This window comes from Lupinus angustifolius, unplaced genomic scaffold, assembly GCF_001865875.1.
Source record: "Lupinus angustifolius cultivar Tanjil unplaced genomic scaffold, LupAngTanjil_v1.0 Scaffold_520, whole genome shotgun sequence".
NCBI lineage: Eukaryota > Viridiplantae > Streptophyta > Magnoliopsida > Fabales > Fabaceae > Lupinus > Lupinus angustifolius.
This window is the reverse complement of record NW_017727878.1, coordinates 24,276-42,573: the sequence shown is the minus strand read 5'-3', so window position 1 is coordinate 42,573 and position 18,298 is coordinate 24,276. Positions and strand designations below refer to the sequence as shown.

General features: G+C 32.3%; 1 protein-coding gene, 1 long non-coding RNA gene and 1 pseudogene across 2 annotated transcripts; 2 read left to right on the top strand and 1 right to left on the bottom strand.

The window, feature by feature from the left end:
* Positions 1 to 1,603: 1,603 nt before the first annotated feature.
* Positions 1,604 to 3,831, top strand: LOC109341605. The gene is made up of 3 exons (XR_002106969.1): positions 1,604 to 1,816; positions 2,054 to 2,137; positions 3,767 to 3,831. It is a non-coding gene; the product is annotated as an uncharacterized LOC109341605 (long non-coding RNA).
* Positions 3,832 to 6,658: 2,827 nt separating this feature from the next.
* On the top strand, positions 6,659 to 9,883 carry LOC109341608. The gene is made up of 4 exons (XM_019579549.1): positions 6,659 to 6,831; positions 8,160 to 8,357; positions 8,445 to 9,130; positions 9,659 to 9,883. The coding sequence occupies exons 1-3, from the start codon at positions 6,679 to 6,681 to the stop codon at positions 9,096 to 9,098; spliced, it is 1,005 nt and encodes a 334-aa protein (XP_019435094.1). The 5' UTR covers positions 6,659 to 6,678; the 3' UTR covers positions 9,099 to 9,130; positions 9,659 to 9,883.
* A 1,721-nt stretch (positions 9,884 to 11,604) lies between these two features.
* Positions 11,605 to 12,842, bottom strand: LOC109341607 (annotated as a pseudogene).
* Positions 12,843 to 18,298: the final 5,456 nt, after the last annotated feature.

The following is an 18,298-nucleotide window of genomic DNA, read 5'->3' as shown; positions in this document are numbered from 1 at the left end:
GCAGCAAACTGAGTTGTACCAAAATTTTATTTTCCTGACATACGAGAAAAGAGTTGAGCGGAATATATTTATTTGAGAGTTTCTTGATCTTGGAAATCTTATACTCAGAGTCACGGATAAAGTAAAGTACCCAACAACGGAGCCTGCAAGCAAATAGAGCATTGCCCTTCACACACAAAGCGATTTGTGAAATTTCAAGGTATAATAATTCTTTATTTATTTAAATTGTTTTTTATTATAAAAATTATCATTTTCATATTTCATGTTATTTTACCATGGATGTTGAATTGCTTCACTTTGAAAAGCTCATACATTTATTACCAATTTAATTGGCTATTTTCCCTCTCTAGATTTTCCAACAAAAAGATGGATCTAGTGAAATTCAGGTGGGGATAGGAACCTTGATTTTTGAGGATAATATTCATAATTTTTTAGTAAACTCCTTAAAGGTCAAATTCAATATTTGCACACCTATTTAAAACTTCTGAATTCTACCTTTGCATCTATGAAATTGTTTCTATGTGAAAACTTCATGTTATTGCCTCTTCTATATATTCATCAAAGGGAAAATCTAGTGAAATTAGGGAAGAATCAATAAAATGGGAAAATTTGCCATGTTAGCTTGTTTACCTTGTAAAATTAAGTGAGTTGGGCTTGAAAATATATTTATAGATTGACTTGTTTAGCAAACAAATGGGCTGAACGTGATACAATTTAAGCTAATTTTTCATCGCAAAAATGGATAACTTATATAAGTCAACTAATTATCTTTATTTGCCGGCCTAGTAAAATACCAAATCAGATACATTTTTTTATTGAGTTGTATAACTGATGTATGAAATGATTCAGGCGTAAATGAACTAGTTGGCCCATTTACAAGTGTCTTATCTCTTAAGTTTATTGTGCGCAAATTCTTTTGTATGTCCTTATATTTAAAGATTAAATTACTCATATACACCCTTATTTGAAAATAAATTCAAAGTAAACATTTGTTTTAGTGTTTATTTTTTTTGTTTAATCAAAATATTTCATTATCCAATGGGTGGGAAATTAATCTACGTGTAACTATCCTCTCAATAAATATTATTCACAGAAATGAAATCTTTGACTTTTTTTGGAAGATCTAGGGATATGATGAGACCTTACACCATTAGACTAGGACGTTCTACTGATGCATTTGTTTTTACTGTGAAAACATTAACACAAAATAACACCGGACGATTCCATAATATAATGGTTAATAAGATATCTAATTCGAGGCTTCTTCCAAATTGTCTGAATAGTAACTTGTTGAAGGATGGTTGTGTAATTGCTTTTCCCTTAATCTTGGATAGTCTCAACAGTTTACTCATATGTCACTATTTTTATTTTTTGCATAACCAAGAGTATTTGATCATTATAACCCTTTATGGAATATGTGATTGTCTCTTCCAATAAGTTTCACTTTCAAGAATCGAACCTTAAGTCTATTTGAAGATCTACTAGAGTTTTACATCACTAGATCAACACCTGGTTGGTACTCATATTTTGCTTTATAACAATTTTGATTTACTTAATCCATATTTCTAAAGTTCCCATGATGGATATCTTGTCCTTAGCAATCTCCAAAGAAGCCCACATAAGGGTTATGCATTGAGTACATAGGAGTTATGCATTTTTTGATGTCTTGTTTTTTTAACAATCTTTAAGGTTTCTTTGGGGACTTAGTTTTGCTAATGAGACTAACAGTATCAACATGTTCAATTTTTTTGCAGGAATAACATATTGTGCTACCATGGAACAGTTTAAATTGACGGTAGAATCTCATGTGGAAGAGGTTAGTTTTTTTAGAACTCAGCAATGTTTTATGTGTCTGTGTTTGTAGCACCCCTTATGCATTTATTTTATTACTCCCCTGTTTATGGATTAGAGCAAACATATGTCGATAATATAAGAGTTTTATATACTTATATAATCCACCAATTGTATTTATGAGAAAAAAGATATTTCCTCTGCAATGAAATGGTGCTTGTTCTCCATAGTCACTATTTAACAAAACTATCTTACCATGCAGCCCAAGAGAAAGAGAGGAAGACCACCAAAATCAAACAAAGATGAAGTAATGAGTTCTCCCCTTCCTGCTTCACTCACCAACCATGTAATCCATGCTATTCACTCTCTCTTGTATATGATTGTTGTAGTAATTGCTCTACTGCATTTGGGTTTTACTTTATGCATAAATTAATCTTGTGTTACTTTTTTTAAAGTTTTTAGACTTTGATTTAACAAAAAATGAAACTGATTTTAAGGAGACAATTTTATGTAAACAAAATGGAGAAACATGCACACTATCTATTTCACATTTTCACCCATCTAAATCAGTTTAGAGTTTGGATAAAATTATTTGTTGGGTTGAAGTATGGTAGACATTACAGAAACATTAATTAACACAAGCTATGCGACGAAGCAGAGTATTGTGACGATGCAACAGATAGTTGCAAGATCATCTTCTGAAACATAGTATAGAGCACTAGCTACTACCTCATGTGAATTACAATGAGTCGCTTACTTATCCAATTTCTCAATGTTCACTTCAAAATTCCAGCTCTTCTATATTGTGACAATGCTTTTGTATGCTGCATTGCAAACAACAATATCTTTTATGAGAGAACGAAACATATAGAGATTGATTCTTAGAGAGAGGCTTCAACAAAATCTTTTCCATTTATTACTCATTCAATCATCTGAACGATATGCATACATCTCCACCAAAGCACTTGACCCTCAACCATTTCACTATCTTCTTTCCAAACTTGGAATCATTAACATTTACTCTCCCTTGAGAGGACTATTGGTCATGTCTCAGGACACGGCCGTGTCCTTTTATTTCCGTCCAGTTACAAAGAGATCCATGGTCAAGTCGTGCCCCCAAGCATAGGTCGTGTCTCTCTTAGACCACCCAACAATGGGACATGATTATCGCATTCAAATCTACATCCATTTCGTTTTGCGGCTGCACTTCATCCTTTGCTGCAAGTGTTGTGATGTTGTCTTTAGCTTCTTTAGTTACATTCAAGAAGCTTCATTGGGTTGTATTTGCTAGGTAATTAAGTTAGTTAATTAACTAACTTGAGTTGGTTTGCTTATCAAGCAATCTTCTATGTTGCTTATAAGTTTGTACACAAGGCCCTGCTTTTTGTTTTTGCATAATCAATAAAATCAATATGAATTACATAATTTGTAATATGTGTTTTAATCCTAGGAACCAAGTGCTAGGATGAAATAGTTGCTTTTGAAATGTGGTTCAGATAATCAAACTGGGATGACTTGTGTTTATCTTCCATCTGAAATGCATTAAAAGTATTTTTTTTATCAATAATGAATTGATTTATTAAGTAAACATTACTATTTTAGAAAAGATGCTTCCCTTTATTAAGGTATAACCGAATTTCCATGTCCTTAGACAAGAGGTCTTTAGTTCTTATGCTTAATGTGAATCAAATGATTTAATCTTGTATGCTTGTTTTGAAAATGAATTTAAAGTTTGATGAGTTACAATTTTAAATATTTTATTTAGTTGAATTGCGAGAGTCTAAAGGAGGCTTTATTTCAAAAATACTTTGAAAGTCATTCTAATGATAAATTAAATGAAGATTAAGAAACATGTGAAATTGAATTGGATTGATGGAAAATGATTTAAGTTTATTTTTAGTTTTTTAAGTAAGTGTTACATTTTAACTTAATTTATTGATTTTTCCTTGTTTGGTGGGAACCTATATTCAACAAGACCTTGAGACTGGACAACGAAGCGAGACATCACTACCTTCCTTTGAAGAAACGATTCAATGAGAAACCACAGGTAAGGGAGAATCATTGTGATACCATGAATTTGGAGGTCCCTTATGTGTTAAGAAACCACACATTTAATTAATTATCTACTTGTTTGAATTAATGAGTTTTTTATTTCTTAACTACATTCAATTGGTTGGATTTATTTAAATACAATGTTTAAAGATTGTGTAGATATTCATGGATGAACATTACTTACCTTATGATTTACTCTTATAATATGATGTGTTAACCGATATAAAATGCATGCATGTTGTTCTCAGAATATGAAAGAATGGAGATGAAAATGGGAAAGAGTGAACTTTTGAGTTAGGTGCTTCACTAGTATATGTGAGGGGATAAGAGTTAAAACACCATACATTAGGAAGTGAGGATGTAAAAAAATAGTCCTAACTAGAATAAGGCAATGAGAACAAAGTGAAAAATGGAATCTTGGGAATCTTGGGCTTATGTAATTCGAGATAAAATTAATATAAAAGATTTGTTGTTTCAAAGATATAACAAATGAGTACTTTGATGTAAGGATGATGCTGATCAAAGGTTGCACATGAGTCGAGGTGAAAATGCTTGTGGAGTATAGTGAATGGGTGAGGCCCAATGATTATACTTACCTTCTTTGCATCGACTACTGTAAGTAGTTTGGACAGTCCAAAAATCAATTATAGCTTAGTTGAAGTATTTATCATGAGATTATAATGTTTTAAAATCGGAAGATGACTTAGGGTGGGATGGTCATTGTTAAAAGACAACTTTGATAACCTCAGTTAGTATGCATAGTCATATATAAAAGTAGTAATAGAGAGGGAAGCTAGAAAGAGTCACATACTTTTGATAGTGGTAAAATATCAAAGGAGTATTGAGGGATTATTTAGATATGACAACTAGCGGTAGTCTTACAACACAAACTAAATAATCTATGAAACTCTCTTAACACATTCATAGATCGATGGAGAGGGAACCAAAAAACAATTGATACAACATCATTCTTTGTATAGATAGCTTTGTTGGGAATAGACCAATCGCGTGTCTAAATAGATATGTTAGTTGTTTATATTAACATGGTTTAAGAATATGGCTTATGTTGATCTCTATATCACTTCATGAGATCTGTCTAGCTTTCAAGAGGCCATAAGCAACCATAAGAAAGAATTATGGATGTGTGCCATGATGGATGACATGAAATCCTTGCCCAAGAACTATACTTCTAAGCTTGTACCATTGCCCCAAATAAATGTGATATTGAGTGCAAAAGGGATTTCACATGGGTAGGGGATTTTACATGTACAAATGTGTTGAGTATAATGAGATTTTCTCCCTAGTCTTCAGACAAACTTTACAAGAGATAATGTGCTAAAAGACGATCTCATTGTTGTACAGACGTTAGATAAAGTTCATACGAGCAATGCCAAGGTGATGAGTACTTAATCGGCAAATCACTTCAAGATTTCCCTGAGTCATTATTGAAAGAAGATGCATAAAGGAACACATATTAAAGGTTTCTTATGCAAGTGCAGTTAGTAGTTTAATATGTGCTATGATTTGCACTAGCTCAAATCTAGCAAAGGTAGTAAATTGAGCTTGCAAGTAAATATTGAAACCAAGGAAGCAACATTGAGGTTTCTAAGTGAATTTGTCAACCAACATGGTAATCCTTCATTTCTTCGTTATATGGATTCAGATCTATGCAAATAACTTGAAAAAATAGAAGGTCTAATTACACGCAGATCATCAATTCAGTTTGTTGTTGCAATGTCTATAACTTCTGTTGAGTACATGATAGTTGACGATGCTTCCAAGGAAGCCCTATGACTTTTGGAGCCGATAAAGGATTTAGGTATTGTGTGATATGGAGTTTCATTTCGTAGTGGTAGTTAGGGTGTTCTCTATTTGGAAAAGAAACAAACATATCATACTATGACCAAACATATTGATGTAAGGTTTTACAAGATTATAGAGTTGATAGTTTCTATGTAGGTACTAGTGTAGAAGATTCACACTTTAGAAAATGCAGTTAATATGTTAACCAAGCTGGTTACCATAGAAAAATGTAGGCATTGTCCGGGCTTGATGAAAAATCATTGATGCTAGACTTCGAAGCAACCCTAACCCAAGTCTAACAAGTGGAGTCTGATGATATTCTCCAAGGTAGAGATTGTTGTGTATGGCTCATGATCAAGGAAGTGGACCAGGACAAAATTATGTGAGAATACATGACTGTGTTCTTAAAGCAGTGCAATTCGTAGAGTTCTAGTAGAGTCCATGGCTAGAGTGCGGTAGCTACCACGACTGTGGACCCGAGGCGTGGTGTGAACAATGACCATGGATCAATACAGTTGGTGCTAGGTAGCGATCCACCACCAGACAATGTTTGACACTAAGAACATGGATTGACATCTTTTTGCATAATTCAATAATTTAGTCCATGGACTTTAAGGTTATGTAATGGATTAAGGTAGTATATTTTACTTAAAACCTAATAAAACAATCATATTCTCTGTTAATATATTCGTCATTGCTTAACTCTCCCAAGACAGTAAGTATATTTGACCTAAAACAATTACTTGTATTATGTCTCTCTTCTCTATTTTCCTTAATTATATCAGCAATATTAGTTAAAATATATTATAATTTTTCCATTTCTTTGACTATAAACAATATTCAATAAAATCATCTGAAGATCAAATTTCCTTAGTAAACAAGAATAGACTCAATATCAAAAAGTGATAGTATTTAATTACTTTGGCCAGATATTACAATAATCAAAGTACAAAACAATCACAAATACACCATCTCAGTGAAGTGTTGTTAACTTTTGTGTTGTCTTTGTCTAATAACACTACAAACCATAACATGCAGCTTAAGGGGGAGAGGGGGAGACCAGCAGAACCAAAAAACAATGAACAACAAAAGGAAGGAACAAACAACAATATAGGGGAAACAAAAAAGAAGCAGACTAATGAAGTCACTGAGGATTCTTCCTATTCTGCTTCACTCAGCAACCAGGTAAGTCATTTATGATATCCACTCTCTTGTGTCTCTCAATATTATATTAATTTCTTGGCTTTTATTTTAGCATAAATAAACCTTGTGGTTTATGATTCTTCTCTCTTCATAGAAAATAATCATTTTTTTTTCTATTTTCTTTATCATTTTCATGTTGGAGATTAGAATATTGGATATATGTTTAACTATCACTCCTATTTTTAGTGAGAGATTATTGAAATTATAAATAATCTTTTCACATTGCTACTACTTAATCATACCTTTTTATTATATAAAATTATGATTAGAAAAAGATGACAATGAATAGATATGACATAGAGTATAGTGAAGATAAGTGCATACGCAAATTTTCATTTTTTATTTATCTATTCTACATAGGAACATGCATGTTTAGGTTAGGTCGGGCATTTTGTCTTTTATAAAATGGTTATTAATTTTGTAATGATGGGTTAAGTTCATTTTTGAATTTGTGGATTTTATTTACCTATTATAAATCTCTTTGCTCTATTGTTCTATTTTGCTTATCTAAATGTCATGTTAATTATGGTTCTTCTTATATTGGTTTTAGTTTTAATAATAAAAAAAATATTTTAAAATAAAATTAACATGAGAGCAACCATCCATAGAAAATTTAGTCCATTCATTACAATAAAAATAAAAATCAAGATTAGATCAACCATCTTCATGTTAATGAACATTTTTGTATGTTATATTTGATACGCATGATACCAATTTATATATATGTTGTCTCACATGGTAAATTCCTGAGTCTTTCACTGATTATTCTAGCATGTGTTATAGAAACACTATCAAAGTTGCATAACATGAATGTTAAAGAGAACAATTGTTTTTGTCTTTAATGCTTTTATGTTGACAGTTGAGGCAATTTTATTGCTAGTGCTCTCCAAATATATAAATATTTAGTGTTTGTGCCTCCATATTTTTAAGAATTATGTTTCATCATAGGCAAATATAGTTACAATGAAATTTATATGAATCAGTCGTTTGAATGTATGTTTTCTGTTAGTGAATGTTAGTAACATAAACTGATTTACAATGATCTATCTATCTTAGTTGTATAACTCACTCAAATCCTCTGTGTACTACGAACCAGTTCGCAAGAACTGATTCATAATTTTGCATTTTAAAACATGGTGGGTTGTGAATTAATATGGTAAGAAGTAATTTAACTTGTTGATATAAAAAGAGAATGCGTGTAACATATTATTATGATTTATGTATTGAATTTCCCTCATTATTTTCTCCCTTTTCAGTAGTCATTACTTTATTTCTAATGGGTAACTTGTTGGCTAATGCACAATTTTCAGTCTGATTCTTTGGAATGCCCTAATTCCCAAAGAAAGAGTTTGGTTCCAGCTTCTATGATGATTTCTTCTCACGGTGCCTCATTGAGATCCTCAAAGAAGATTACTGAACATCATCAAACTGGATCACCAATAGAACATTCTTCTGCCATTGTTGTATTCCAACAAGTTGATAATCCTGTTGACAGCCCCAATATTTGTGTAGGAAAAAAATACATCTTTTCTGTCTGGGTGTGCATGTGTGATTAGATGGAATCATTAATTTATCTATTACTTGATATTGTGCAGGAAAATCAAGCTCTTTCATTGACACCAAAAGAGGCTGAAAAAGTTGGCAATTCTGATGTTAATATGGTTGAAAAGAGCATAGCAATGGTGGATACACTTGATATGTATGAAGTGAAGCCTGAATTGATAGACATATTAAGAAAAGTTGTGAGTGTTCATGGTGATATTTTTCAGAATTCTACAATATCAACAATTAAATACCGTTCAATGTACTTAGAGGTCATAGGTGACATGATCATCGAACTACAAGAAACAAATTTCGCTGAAACCGATGATGATCGTTTGCAAGATATGATGGTTATTCTAGACGACATGAAACATAAAAAAGTAGATGTGGAGTGGCTGCAACAAAAGTTGGCAGATATTCTTGAGGCAAGACAGGGTTTTAAGCACTCTATGATGTTGAAAGAGGAAAGAGAGTGCAACATAAAGTTCATAAAAAATGTGGAGCAAGAACTGAAAGAAAAGGAAGAAGAAATAGAGGCAATGAAAGCAAAGCTCCAATCACTCCATGATGAAATGAGTGTTTGCAAAAAGAAGTTGGATAGAGCAAGAGAAGAGTGTAGCAATATAACTAAATCTCTCGAAGATGACAATGCTAAAATGAAGAGTTTCCATCATTTCTCCTTGGTGAATGGTTTGGATTTAGTTTAACCATTCCTTCTCAGCTTGTCTGCTTTCTCCTGGTAAGTGGTTTTAGGTTTATTTTTCTTACTCAGTTATCATCCTTAAGAATAGAAATAAGTTGTTCCAAACTCTATCCTAAATCTTATATCCTATTAATAAAAACATGTTATATCTATTAAAAGTTTTTAAACATTATTATTATTGTTTTTTTGGAGTCATAAAGTGATATGATGGTTAAAGTGAAGAGTTTAAGGAATGGAGTCGGGGAGGTTATGAGTTCGAGTATCACTTAGCAAATTTGAAAGAAAAAATGAGTTATAAGGTGGTTTGATGGTTAGGAAAAAAGAGTGGAGTGAAGGAGATTGAAGGTTCGAGTCTCGCCTACAATAAATACTAACGTACTAGCATTTGTGGATAAAAAAAATTATTTTTTCTTTGTTATCATTGGTTTGGGACATGATTAAGGATGTGATTTGAGACAACAAATCTTTGTTATAAGTATATTATGTTTTTCATTGCTTTATTATATGCTAAGACTCTCATTTGTTGCCAATTGGTTCTGATGTTGTGTTTGTATGAATTTGCAGTATTGGGTCAAGCTGGCTGGGAAAGATGGTGTTTCGATAGAGTTGTTAATTTACATTATGTATTTAAGATAGCATTAGAGTTGTTGAAAAGGACGAAACTTCAGATGTTGAGATAAATTTGGTTGCTGCTTTTAGTCATTTTCAGATATACCCTATGTGTTAATCTGATATTTGAAAAATTTCCCAACCTGCGAGTTATCAGTGACTGGATTTTAGATTTTATCTGTGGATGTGTTTTCTTCAAATATTGATTGAGTAGTTTGAGTTTTCTGCATATGGCAATGATATTTTACACAGCCAGCACAGTAAGGTTGTTTGCATGCTTAATTCATATAGGGTCAGTCTCGGTTGTTTACCTTATGACATGAAGATCATGGATTCAAATCGTGGAACTAGCCTTTTCATCCCTTCATCATACCCTATTAGGTGGGAACATACTGGGCCACCTTTTGTACATGCTTAGCTCAAGTTATAATTTTTACTTGTTTTATGTGTGCTTCATACTATACATAGCTGATATTAAGCCCAGATAAGACATGAATATTGTGTTAGGGAGTACACAACCAATGTAAAATTTCTTTCCATCTCTATGATATGGATCATCCAACATTCTATAAAATAGTCACAATAAGCCAATAAGGTGATGGATGGTAATTTATGTATGCATTCAAGTCACATTTATTTTTACCGCTCATAATCTTTCACTTTCCCCCCACAAGTGAACCATTTCAGTGGTGCCTTGATACATCAGCTACTACTTAGTGCAAGGGTGCAATGTTAGTATTGAGAAATGCACTTGGAAAATCTGTTGCTGGACTGAACAAGACACCACTTAATTCATAATCAGAAATGAACGTAGTGCTAAACTCAAGGTTGATGAATCAGGATGATATATAATTTTTCAGAAGATGTCGTTCATAATTTTGTCCATAATGCTGCATAGATTTCTTGGAGAGCTAATGACTTTATACATTGATACTTCTGAAAGGACAAAATAAACTAGAATTTTCAGACAATGAGAAATGAGATCAACAATTTCATGCCCCTGGTACATAAATTTAGGTAGGACTTACCGACTTAGGATGGTCTATAATGTGTGGTTTGGTGCAGGAGTGTTATCCTCCAATATCAACTTGGAGTTTAGTATGAGGTAGTGTAAAAGTTTGTCAAGTAAATTATTTGATTAAAATTAAACAGCTTTATTATGTTGTTTAGCAAATGAACTTATTTAATAAGCTACTAGCTTACAAACCTATATTTTATAATCTAATTAGGATAACATACGACTTATAAGCTATTAGCTTATTTCACCTTACATATATCGACATACTTATCAAATACTATAACCATTCAACAATTAATCTTATTAGCTGTAAGTTTTTTGCTCATAATTTATTAGATTTCAACTACCTAAAAGTTTTCAGATAGCCTATAATCTAGGTTTGTCAAAGAGTTGGTCAAGTGATGATTTTAAGTTAGCTTATAAGATTTAAAATAGTACTACATATTTTTTAAATAATTAAAACTCTTAGTATTTGATAACAACAATAATAATATTACCTTGCATTAACAATTATAATAGGCTTAGATACATTTTTTGCCATGTAAATGTTGGTGGATTTGAAATTAATCCCTACATTTTTTTCGTTTTGGTCCCAAATTGTGGTGTTCGACATCAAGTTTGGATGAAAAACGTTGCATGGCATAATGAGTAATGACTTCAAAAAAATCTTACAAATTTAATGGTTTTTTATATGATATTTTCATTAATGGCAAGTTAACATGCTTTCAAATTTCATAGAATTCAAGATGAACCAGCATCATAAACTGAGTAAGAAGGTACTAAATTATGGCTTTTAATGTAGCTAGATTTAGCACTGTGTAGCTCCAAAAAAAAACACATTTTGAGCTTTTCACTGTTCCGATAGAATTTAAACGTTAGACACTCTAGAACACAATACTCCTTCAAGATGATATTTTCTGATTTCAAAAACAGTCAATTAGTTAACCATTACACAACAAGACTTACAATCTCATGGAATAATAAACAACTTAAAAAAAGAAGTTATTTTTCTATTTGCTATCTCAAAATAACAGTTAAGAAACATCTAAGCCTCAAGCTGAAGCACCAACTTCTGGAGATTTAGTCTGTCTTTGTAACTCTTCATCTGCATTCCTCATAAATTGATCCCAACCACTTCCAGGGTCGCAATCCAAGTAATCATATGGAACTGCTGTTTTTAGATCAGGCCTAATAGCACATTGATGTTCTACAATTCTAAACTCGACTTCTTCTTCTTCACTAACAAGAACTTGCTCTAACTCATCCCATGTAAACAACAATGGCAATGTAAAAGCACCCCAGGGGTTGAAATCCATAACCTTGACTCTCTCATCCTTTATAATGTAAACATCAAATGTGTAATTTTCTGATTCAAATCTATCTCTCACATGATTATCGAAAAACTCTTGTATCAGTAGTAGTAGATCATTCTTCTTTTCAAGAAGAGGATAAAGTGTAGTCACCTCGCGCTGTGAAATTCCAACTAATTTGTTACCCTTTACAAAACATCGAAATTTCATCTCCGGCCGGAGAGACAGATACCATTTCCGGAGGGCAAGAAAGAAATTCTTTGGCCTAGAGAGAGATTTATCATTACAGGAATCGTAGGCATGTAATAGGTCATGGACCAATGAGTCAGATGCCTTGAACAAGAGTGCAATCTCACGGAAAGTAGTACACTTAAGGGTACCTGTTGTACTTATCCAAGCAGAGTCTTTTGATGCACTCCAATTCAGCTTGGAGAACACTACACGGTCAAGGGACTCAATAGATTCCTTAACTTGCAGCTCAAGTTCCGGGAAAGTAGGGGGCAGTGGAGGCTCTTCTGTTTCATCACCAGATCCTTCAGACACCTGAAAATCTTCTTCTTCATGAGGATTGTGAATTCTATTAGGCAATGCATCTTCATTTGAGACAGACGTTGGCAACAAGAAGGGTCCTGAGTCATCAAGAAGGTACTCAACAAAAGATTCTGGAAGTTGATGAATTAGGGTTTTGATGGATACTGATTTAAACTTGGGGTACCATTCCTGAATCTGGCATCGGTTAACCTCTTCCTCTTTCATATTCTATGGTTTCTTTATCAAATAAAAGTAGCTCAATCCCCTTTTCTTCAACTATCTGCAATGCAATAACCAAGACACATGATCAGACAAAAATTGTTGGAGTTTAGTCAATTATTACAAAATGAAATATGAGCTCATAGAAAAAGTTAACTATAATAACTGAATAACCACATACTCAACTAACCAAATCAGTCACAGCAACCTAGGTGGCTATCAAATGGAAGGTAATTAAAATCCAAAGATGAATAAAATATGATTTATCTTCTCTCTGATTAAGTCAGGTGTCAGCAAAATGGTTAGCAGTCAATACATAACAAATTTTGATAATCTAAAATTATATAATGGCTTAGTCTGAATATTTGTTCAGGCATTCCATCAAACAGAACAAAGACATATAAAACAAAATCATAAACTATGAACCAATTATGATGTAATATTTAACTCAATTGTTTCTTTCAACATTTTCGAAACACAAGATAAAACTAAACTAAAATAAAATTATCAAACAAAAGAAATATTGCATGAAAGCATAATTAAGAGAAAATAAATAAATAAAAAACATGGTGATTCCTATACCAGATTCATTCATCGTTGCAGGAAAGACTTCCTCCTCATAGATATATCATATTGAAGTGATTCAAAACTTCAAAAATTATATGACAACATTGACTTATAAGTTTTAGGTACTAGTTGTTGTGGATGAGTTTATAGACAATACTTCCTAATTCACAATATACCTAATTGCAAAGCAAATTCAAATTTCTTCAACACATTACAATCACGTTCCCACACATAGACAGTTTCTTCTTTCATTCTAGGAAAAATTACACAATAAATAAGGTAGGAAAATAAGTCAATTGTGTTAAGCATTAAATGTGTCATTCTTATGACATAATTTCTGCAGAAAGTGTATAGTAGTAGAAAAATCTAAAATACGCCAAGCTGAGTTAAAATGGATATTGAAAATATTATAATATAAACTTAATTGAAAATCATAGTCTTTGGCACAAGACAACATATGGTTGAGGATTTAGATCAAACAGTTGGAGGGGGGACAATCTATGAACAATGCATAACTAAAAGTCTATCTTTGATCACAATCAATACCCAAAATTCTAAATAAATAAAGAAGTATTCAAAAGAAACGTGTGTGTAAGAAGATACATGAAGAGAATATTGGGGTTTTCGGTTGTGAGAGAGAGAGAAACAATGGTTGAGAAGAATGAAATTGTAAGTGAGACTCTCCCACTACCCATGGGTTGGGCCTGACTCCACCAGGACTACGTTTATTTATGCCCAAATAATATCAGACCCAAGAACAAAGATGTCCAATCAATCAGATATTGTTGTATTAATAAAAAGAAAAATTTTAAAAACAAAAAAAATATTTTTATATTACTCGTTAAAATCTGATTGGTCCAAAATATGAAATTAGATGTCAACATCAAACTAGATCACCAATACCAACAAGGTGTTGGTCTGTGGTATAAAGTCTTATTAGATCCTAAAGTCAATGGTTCAATTCCTGAGAACAAGTTATTGGGAGGGCTGGTTACAAACACTTTGATAGATCCCAAAAAAGTAAAGAGATATGTAAAAAAAAAAAAATATTCTTCTGCAGTTACTGTATTCCAACAACTTGATAATCTAGTTGACACTACCAATATTTGTGTATAAAAAAATACATCTTTTCTTTCTGGGTGTGCGTCATTTCTACAATTGAAAAGAACAACTATAGATGGAATCATTAATTTATCATTTTGCCTATTACTTAATTCTGTGCAGGCAAATCAGTAGTTATCATACTTAATTACATATATAGTGTAATTATCATATTATATGAATATAACAATCATATATTTATCCTCGTGTTTTCAACCATTGAGACTTTTTTTGTACAGGATTCCTATTTACTACGTGAGGGAGAAGTAAATGATAAAAAACAATTTATTCTTACATTTTTGTATTAAAAACTTATCATTAGAATAAAATAAGTTAACATAAAATTAAATCCTTGAAACAATTAAAATGTAATTAATTATGTCATTTAAGTCTGTTTACTTTAAAAATATATTCTGTGAAGGCTAATTTTTTTATCCTTATCCTAATAATTTCAAAAAATATATCTCTAAAAAAATATTTTAAATACCATATCAGTAATTCCTACCATATATATAGTTATATACTTTCGTCATGCAAATCATTTTTTTAAATACTCCATAAATATATTGTTTGTCCATGTATTTTTAAGAGTAAAAATGTAATTCCAATCAATTAAAAAATACAAATATCATTATTTTTTGTTTTTCTTTATTTATTCACATGATTGTCCTCTCCAGTAATGATGAGGAGTCTGAATCTACTTCGTAAGCCTTGAAGAATCAAGAGTACTATGAAATCCAATATTCAACTAACAACCGAAAAATATTCAATATTATATTATATTGGGAGAGAACCTTATTATATTTATACATTACAACATATATCCATTTTAGTGTCTCTATATTATTAGACAATGAAGAGAAATTATGCCAAGAGTATGTTCCTTGTAGGGAAAGGCATGTCCAACATATCACACAAACTAAGTCAAACATGAACCAAATAGTCAAGTCTGATCGAGGAGGATCATGCCAAGTAGTCAAGCATGACCGAGGAGGATCATGCTAAGCCATACATGACCGAGGAGCATCGTGCCAAGTGGCCAAGTCTGATCGATGATCATCGTGCCAAGATGTGTGCCATGGCGTACATGATCAAGCCAGAACTGACTAAGACATCATGGGCATCAACGAGATGCAATTGGTCGAGGCACGCGTTATTGTGACCAAGACAATGAGAGAAAGCTTGACCGAGGCAACATAACTTCTGACCGAGCCAATGGAGCACATCGTGACCAAGGCTCAAGCTTTTCTAACTAAGTCAGTTCCACATATTACTAAGGCATTTCTTCCACCAGGACCTAGTCAGAACGCATCAGACACACGCACCAAGGGTGCACCAATGGCCCACGAACTTGCACCAATGGCCCATGTAGTAGCTTCTGATTGCAGGAGTCAATAGCCAAATTTAGGCAAGGTGAGTTGAATGTGACAAATTATTTCACTGAGCTCAAGATCCTCTCATATCAGCTTGACAATTTTAGGCCTCTTCCCAAGTGCACATATACAACACAATTTTGCCTATTACTTAATTTTGCACAGGCAAATCAGTAGTTATCATACTTAATTACATATAGTATAATTATCATATTATATGACTATAACAATCATATATTTATCCTCGTGTTATGAACCATTGAGACTTTTTTTGTACGGGATTCTATTTACTAGGTGAGGAAGAAGTAAATGATAAAAAATAATTTATTCTTACATTTTTGTATTAAAAACTTATCATTAGGATAAAATAAGTTAATATAAAATTAAATCCTTGAAACAATTAAAATGTAATTAATTATGTCATTTAAGTCTGTTTACTTTTAAAACATATTCTGTGAATGCTAATTCTTTTTATCCTTATCCTAATAACTTCAAAAAATATATCTCTAAAAAAATATTTTAAATACCATATCAGTAATTCCGACCATATATAGTTATATACTTTCGTCATGCAAATTATTTTTTTAAATACTCTATAAATATATTGTTTGTCCATGTATTTTTAAGAGTAAAATTCAATTCCAATCAATTAAGGAACCAAATTGCTAGGGCAAAACCTGCTACAGGGATTTCGATGGCAAACTCGGTGTAGCAAAAGACAGAGAGCATGGTAGAGATACCGGAAACAACATAAGATAACTCGACTTCGGGTCCTGCCGAATCTCGGGCCTTAATGCCGGTGAGGACAAAAATGTCGGATCCAATGGCGGTGCCAATACCAAACCAAATGAGATCCCACCAATTGAGTGTCTTATTCATCTGATGATGGCTCTGAGCCTTCATTTCCAACACCTCCAAGTGATCCTTGGAACGGGCAACAATCCTATCCTTCAACCTTAATGGTGTCTCCAAGAAAGCCTTTCCATAGTTATCCCAACTCTTAAAAGATTCCTCAGGAAAGAAATCATTTGCCTGAATGGTGCAACCCCTCCTCCGTGCTCCACTGTTGATCCCGCCGTCCACGGCAACACCGTTCCCTCCCATGTGGCCTCTAATGCATGAAGATGTAACGTTACAATATAGTTTACCATGAAAGAGAGACATTGAGGAAGTAATGAACGATATAATAATGAGTTTTAATCTTCTAATGTAATAGTTAGGACTTAGGATTATCGAAATGTCTTCTTAAAGATAGGCTTAAATTTAACAGTATAATAACCAAGTATGATGAATTAGCAAAATATATTTTAATTTGCATGATGTAGAAAGTAGAAACACTTGGCCATGCATTGTTATTATGAAACAAAAGAAACACATATATAAAATTTAAACCCATACATTGTATGTAAATATGAAAAAGAACATGCAAAAAATATTGCTCATGAAAGTAGAGGAAAATGTTAGATATGATCATAACCTTGTGTATCGAAGACAAACAGTAGGAGGAACCAAAAGAGAATGTAGAAGGATATTGGAAGGTCAGAAATTTCAAAGTAAAAGGAACATGTGCTTTCTATAAAAACAATACACTTATAAATAAAGAAGTCTCCATGAGTTTGCAAGAGGTTCAGATTCTTGTGAAGTTGGAATATGTTACTGAGAGTGCAAAGCGTCAAGGATTGCATTAACAACGTTTGCCTATGTTTTGATGAAGACAAAGAATTAGTTAAAGTCTGAAGATGACTCAACAATCAACATGCTGAAGGCTCAAGTGGTGTCTTATTAGACTTATGCTATTATTCTTTATTATCTTTTTAGAAGTCTAAGATGTTTGTCATAGATATTGAGTCTAGGTTAGGTAAACTTAAGTGTGAGTCTCACGAGACTTAATAAAGTAATTAATCCACTAAAATGAGACATCGTCTAGAAATATATGATAATTAGGTTCATGCATTTATATACATTGATTTTGTGCATTAAAGATATTATATTTTGGAAATCATGTATTGCATGAGCATATAACATATAAGCAGTTTACCATTTAATCATGTATTAAAAATACACTGGTTAATCGATTAACCCCATGGCTTAATCGATTAACGTGTATGTTTTTCTGCTGTTTCAACAGCATAACTGAAAAACCGTTTTTAAGAGCCAAAATCTATTTTGTATAAATACGGGCTTAATTGCAGAAACGGAAAAAGAAAAAAAAAAGAGAAAAAACACAAGAGAAAAGAGATAGATCATCATTGTTAGAATCTATTAGAAAGTGCTGAATTAGGAGAAAGATTAGATCATGCTAGGGCTTTAGTTTTCATATTCATATTGCATGATTCTTTCAAAAGCTTTCTTGCATCATTCTTGTGTTTTCTTGAAAGAAAAAGAGATAGTTTGTTTTGATTGCATATTTTCAGAAACCTCATGCATGAACATTCATATTAGACTAGGACGTCTTGTGAGTTCTTGCTTAGGTTTT

Coding starts and splice junctions, on each gene's coding strand:
- LOC109341608 (XM_019579549.1), top strand. CDS start 6,679: ATGCAGCTTAAGGGGGAGAGGGGGAGACCAGCAGAACCAAAAAACAAT. Junction 6,832..8,159: donor CTGCTTCACTCAGCAACCAG/GTAAGTCATTTA, acceptor CACAATTTTCAG/TCTGATTCTTTGGAATGCCC. Junction 8,358..8,444: donor TTGACAGCCCCAATATTTGT/GTAGGAAAAAAA, acceptor GATATTGTGCAG/GAAAATCAAGCTCTTTCATT.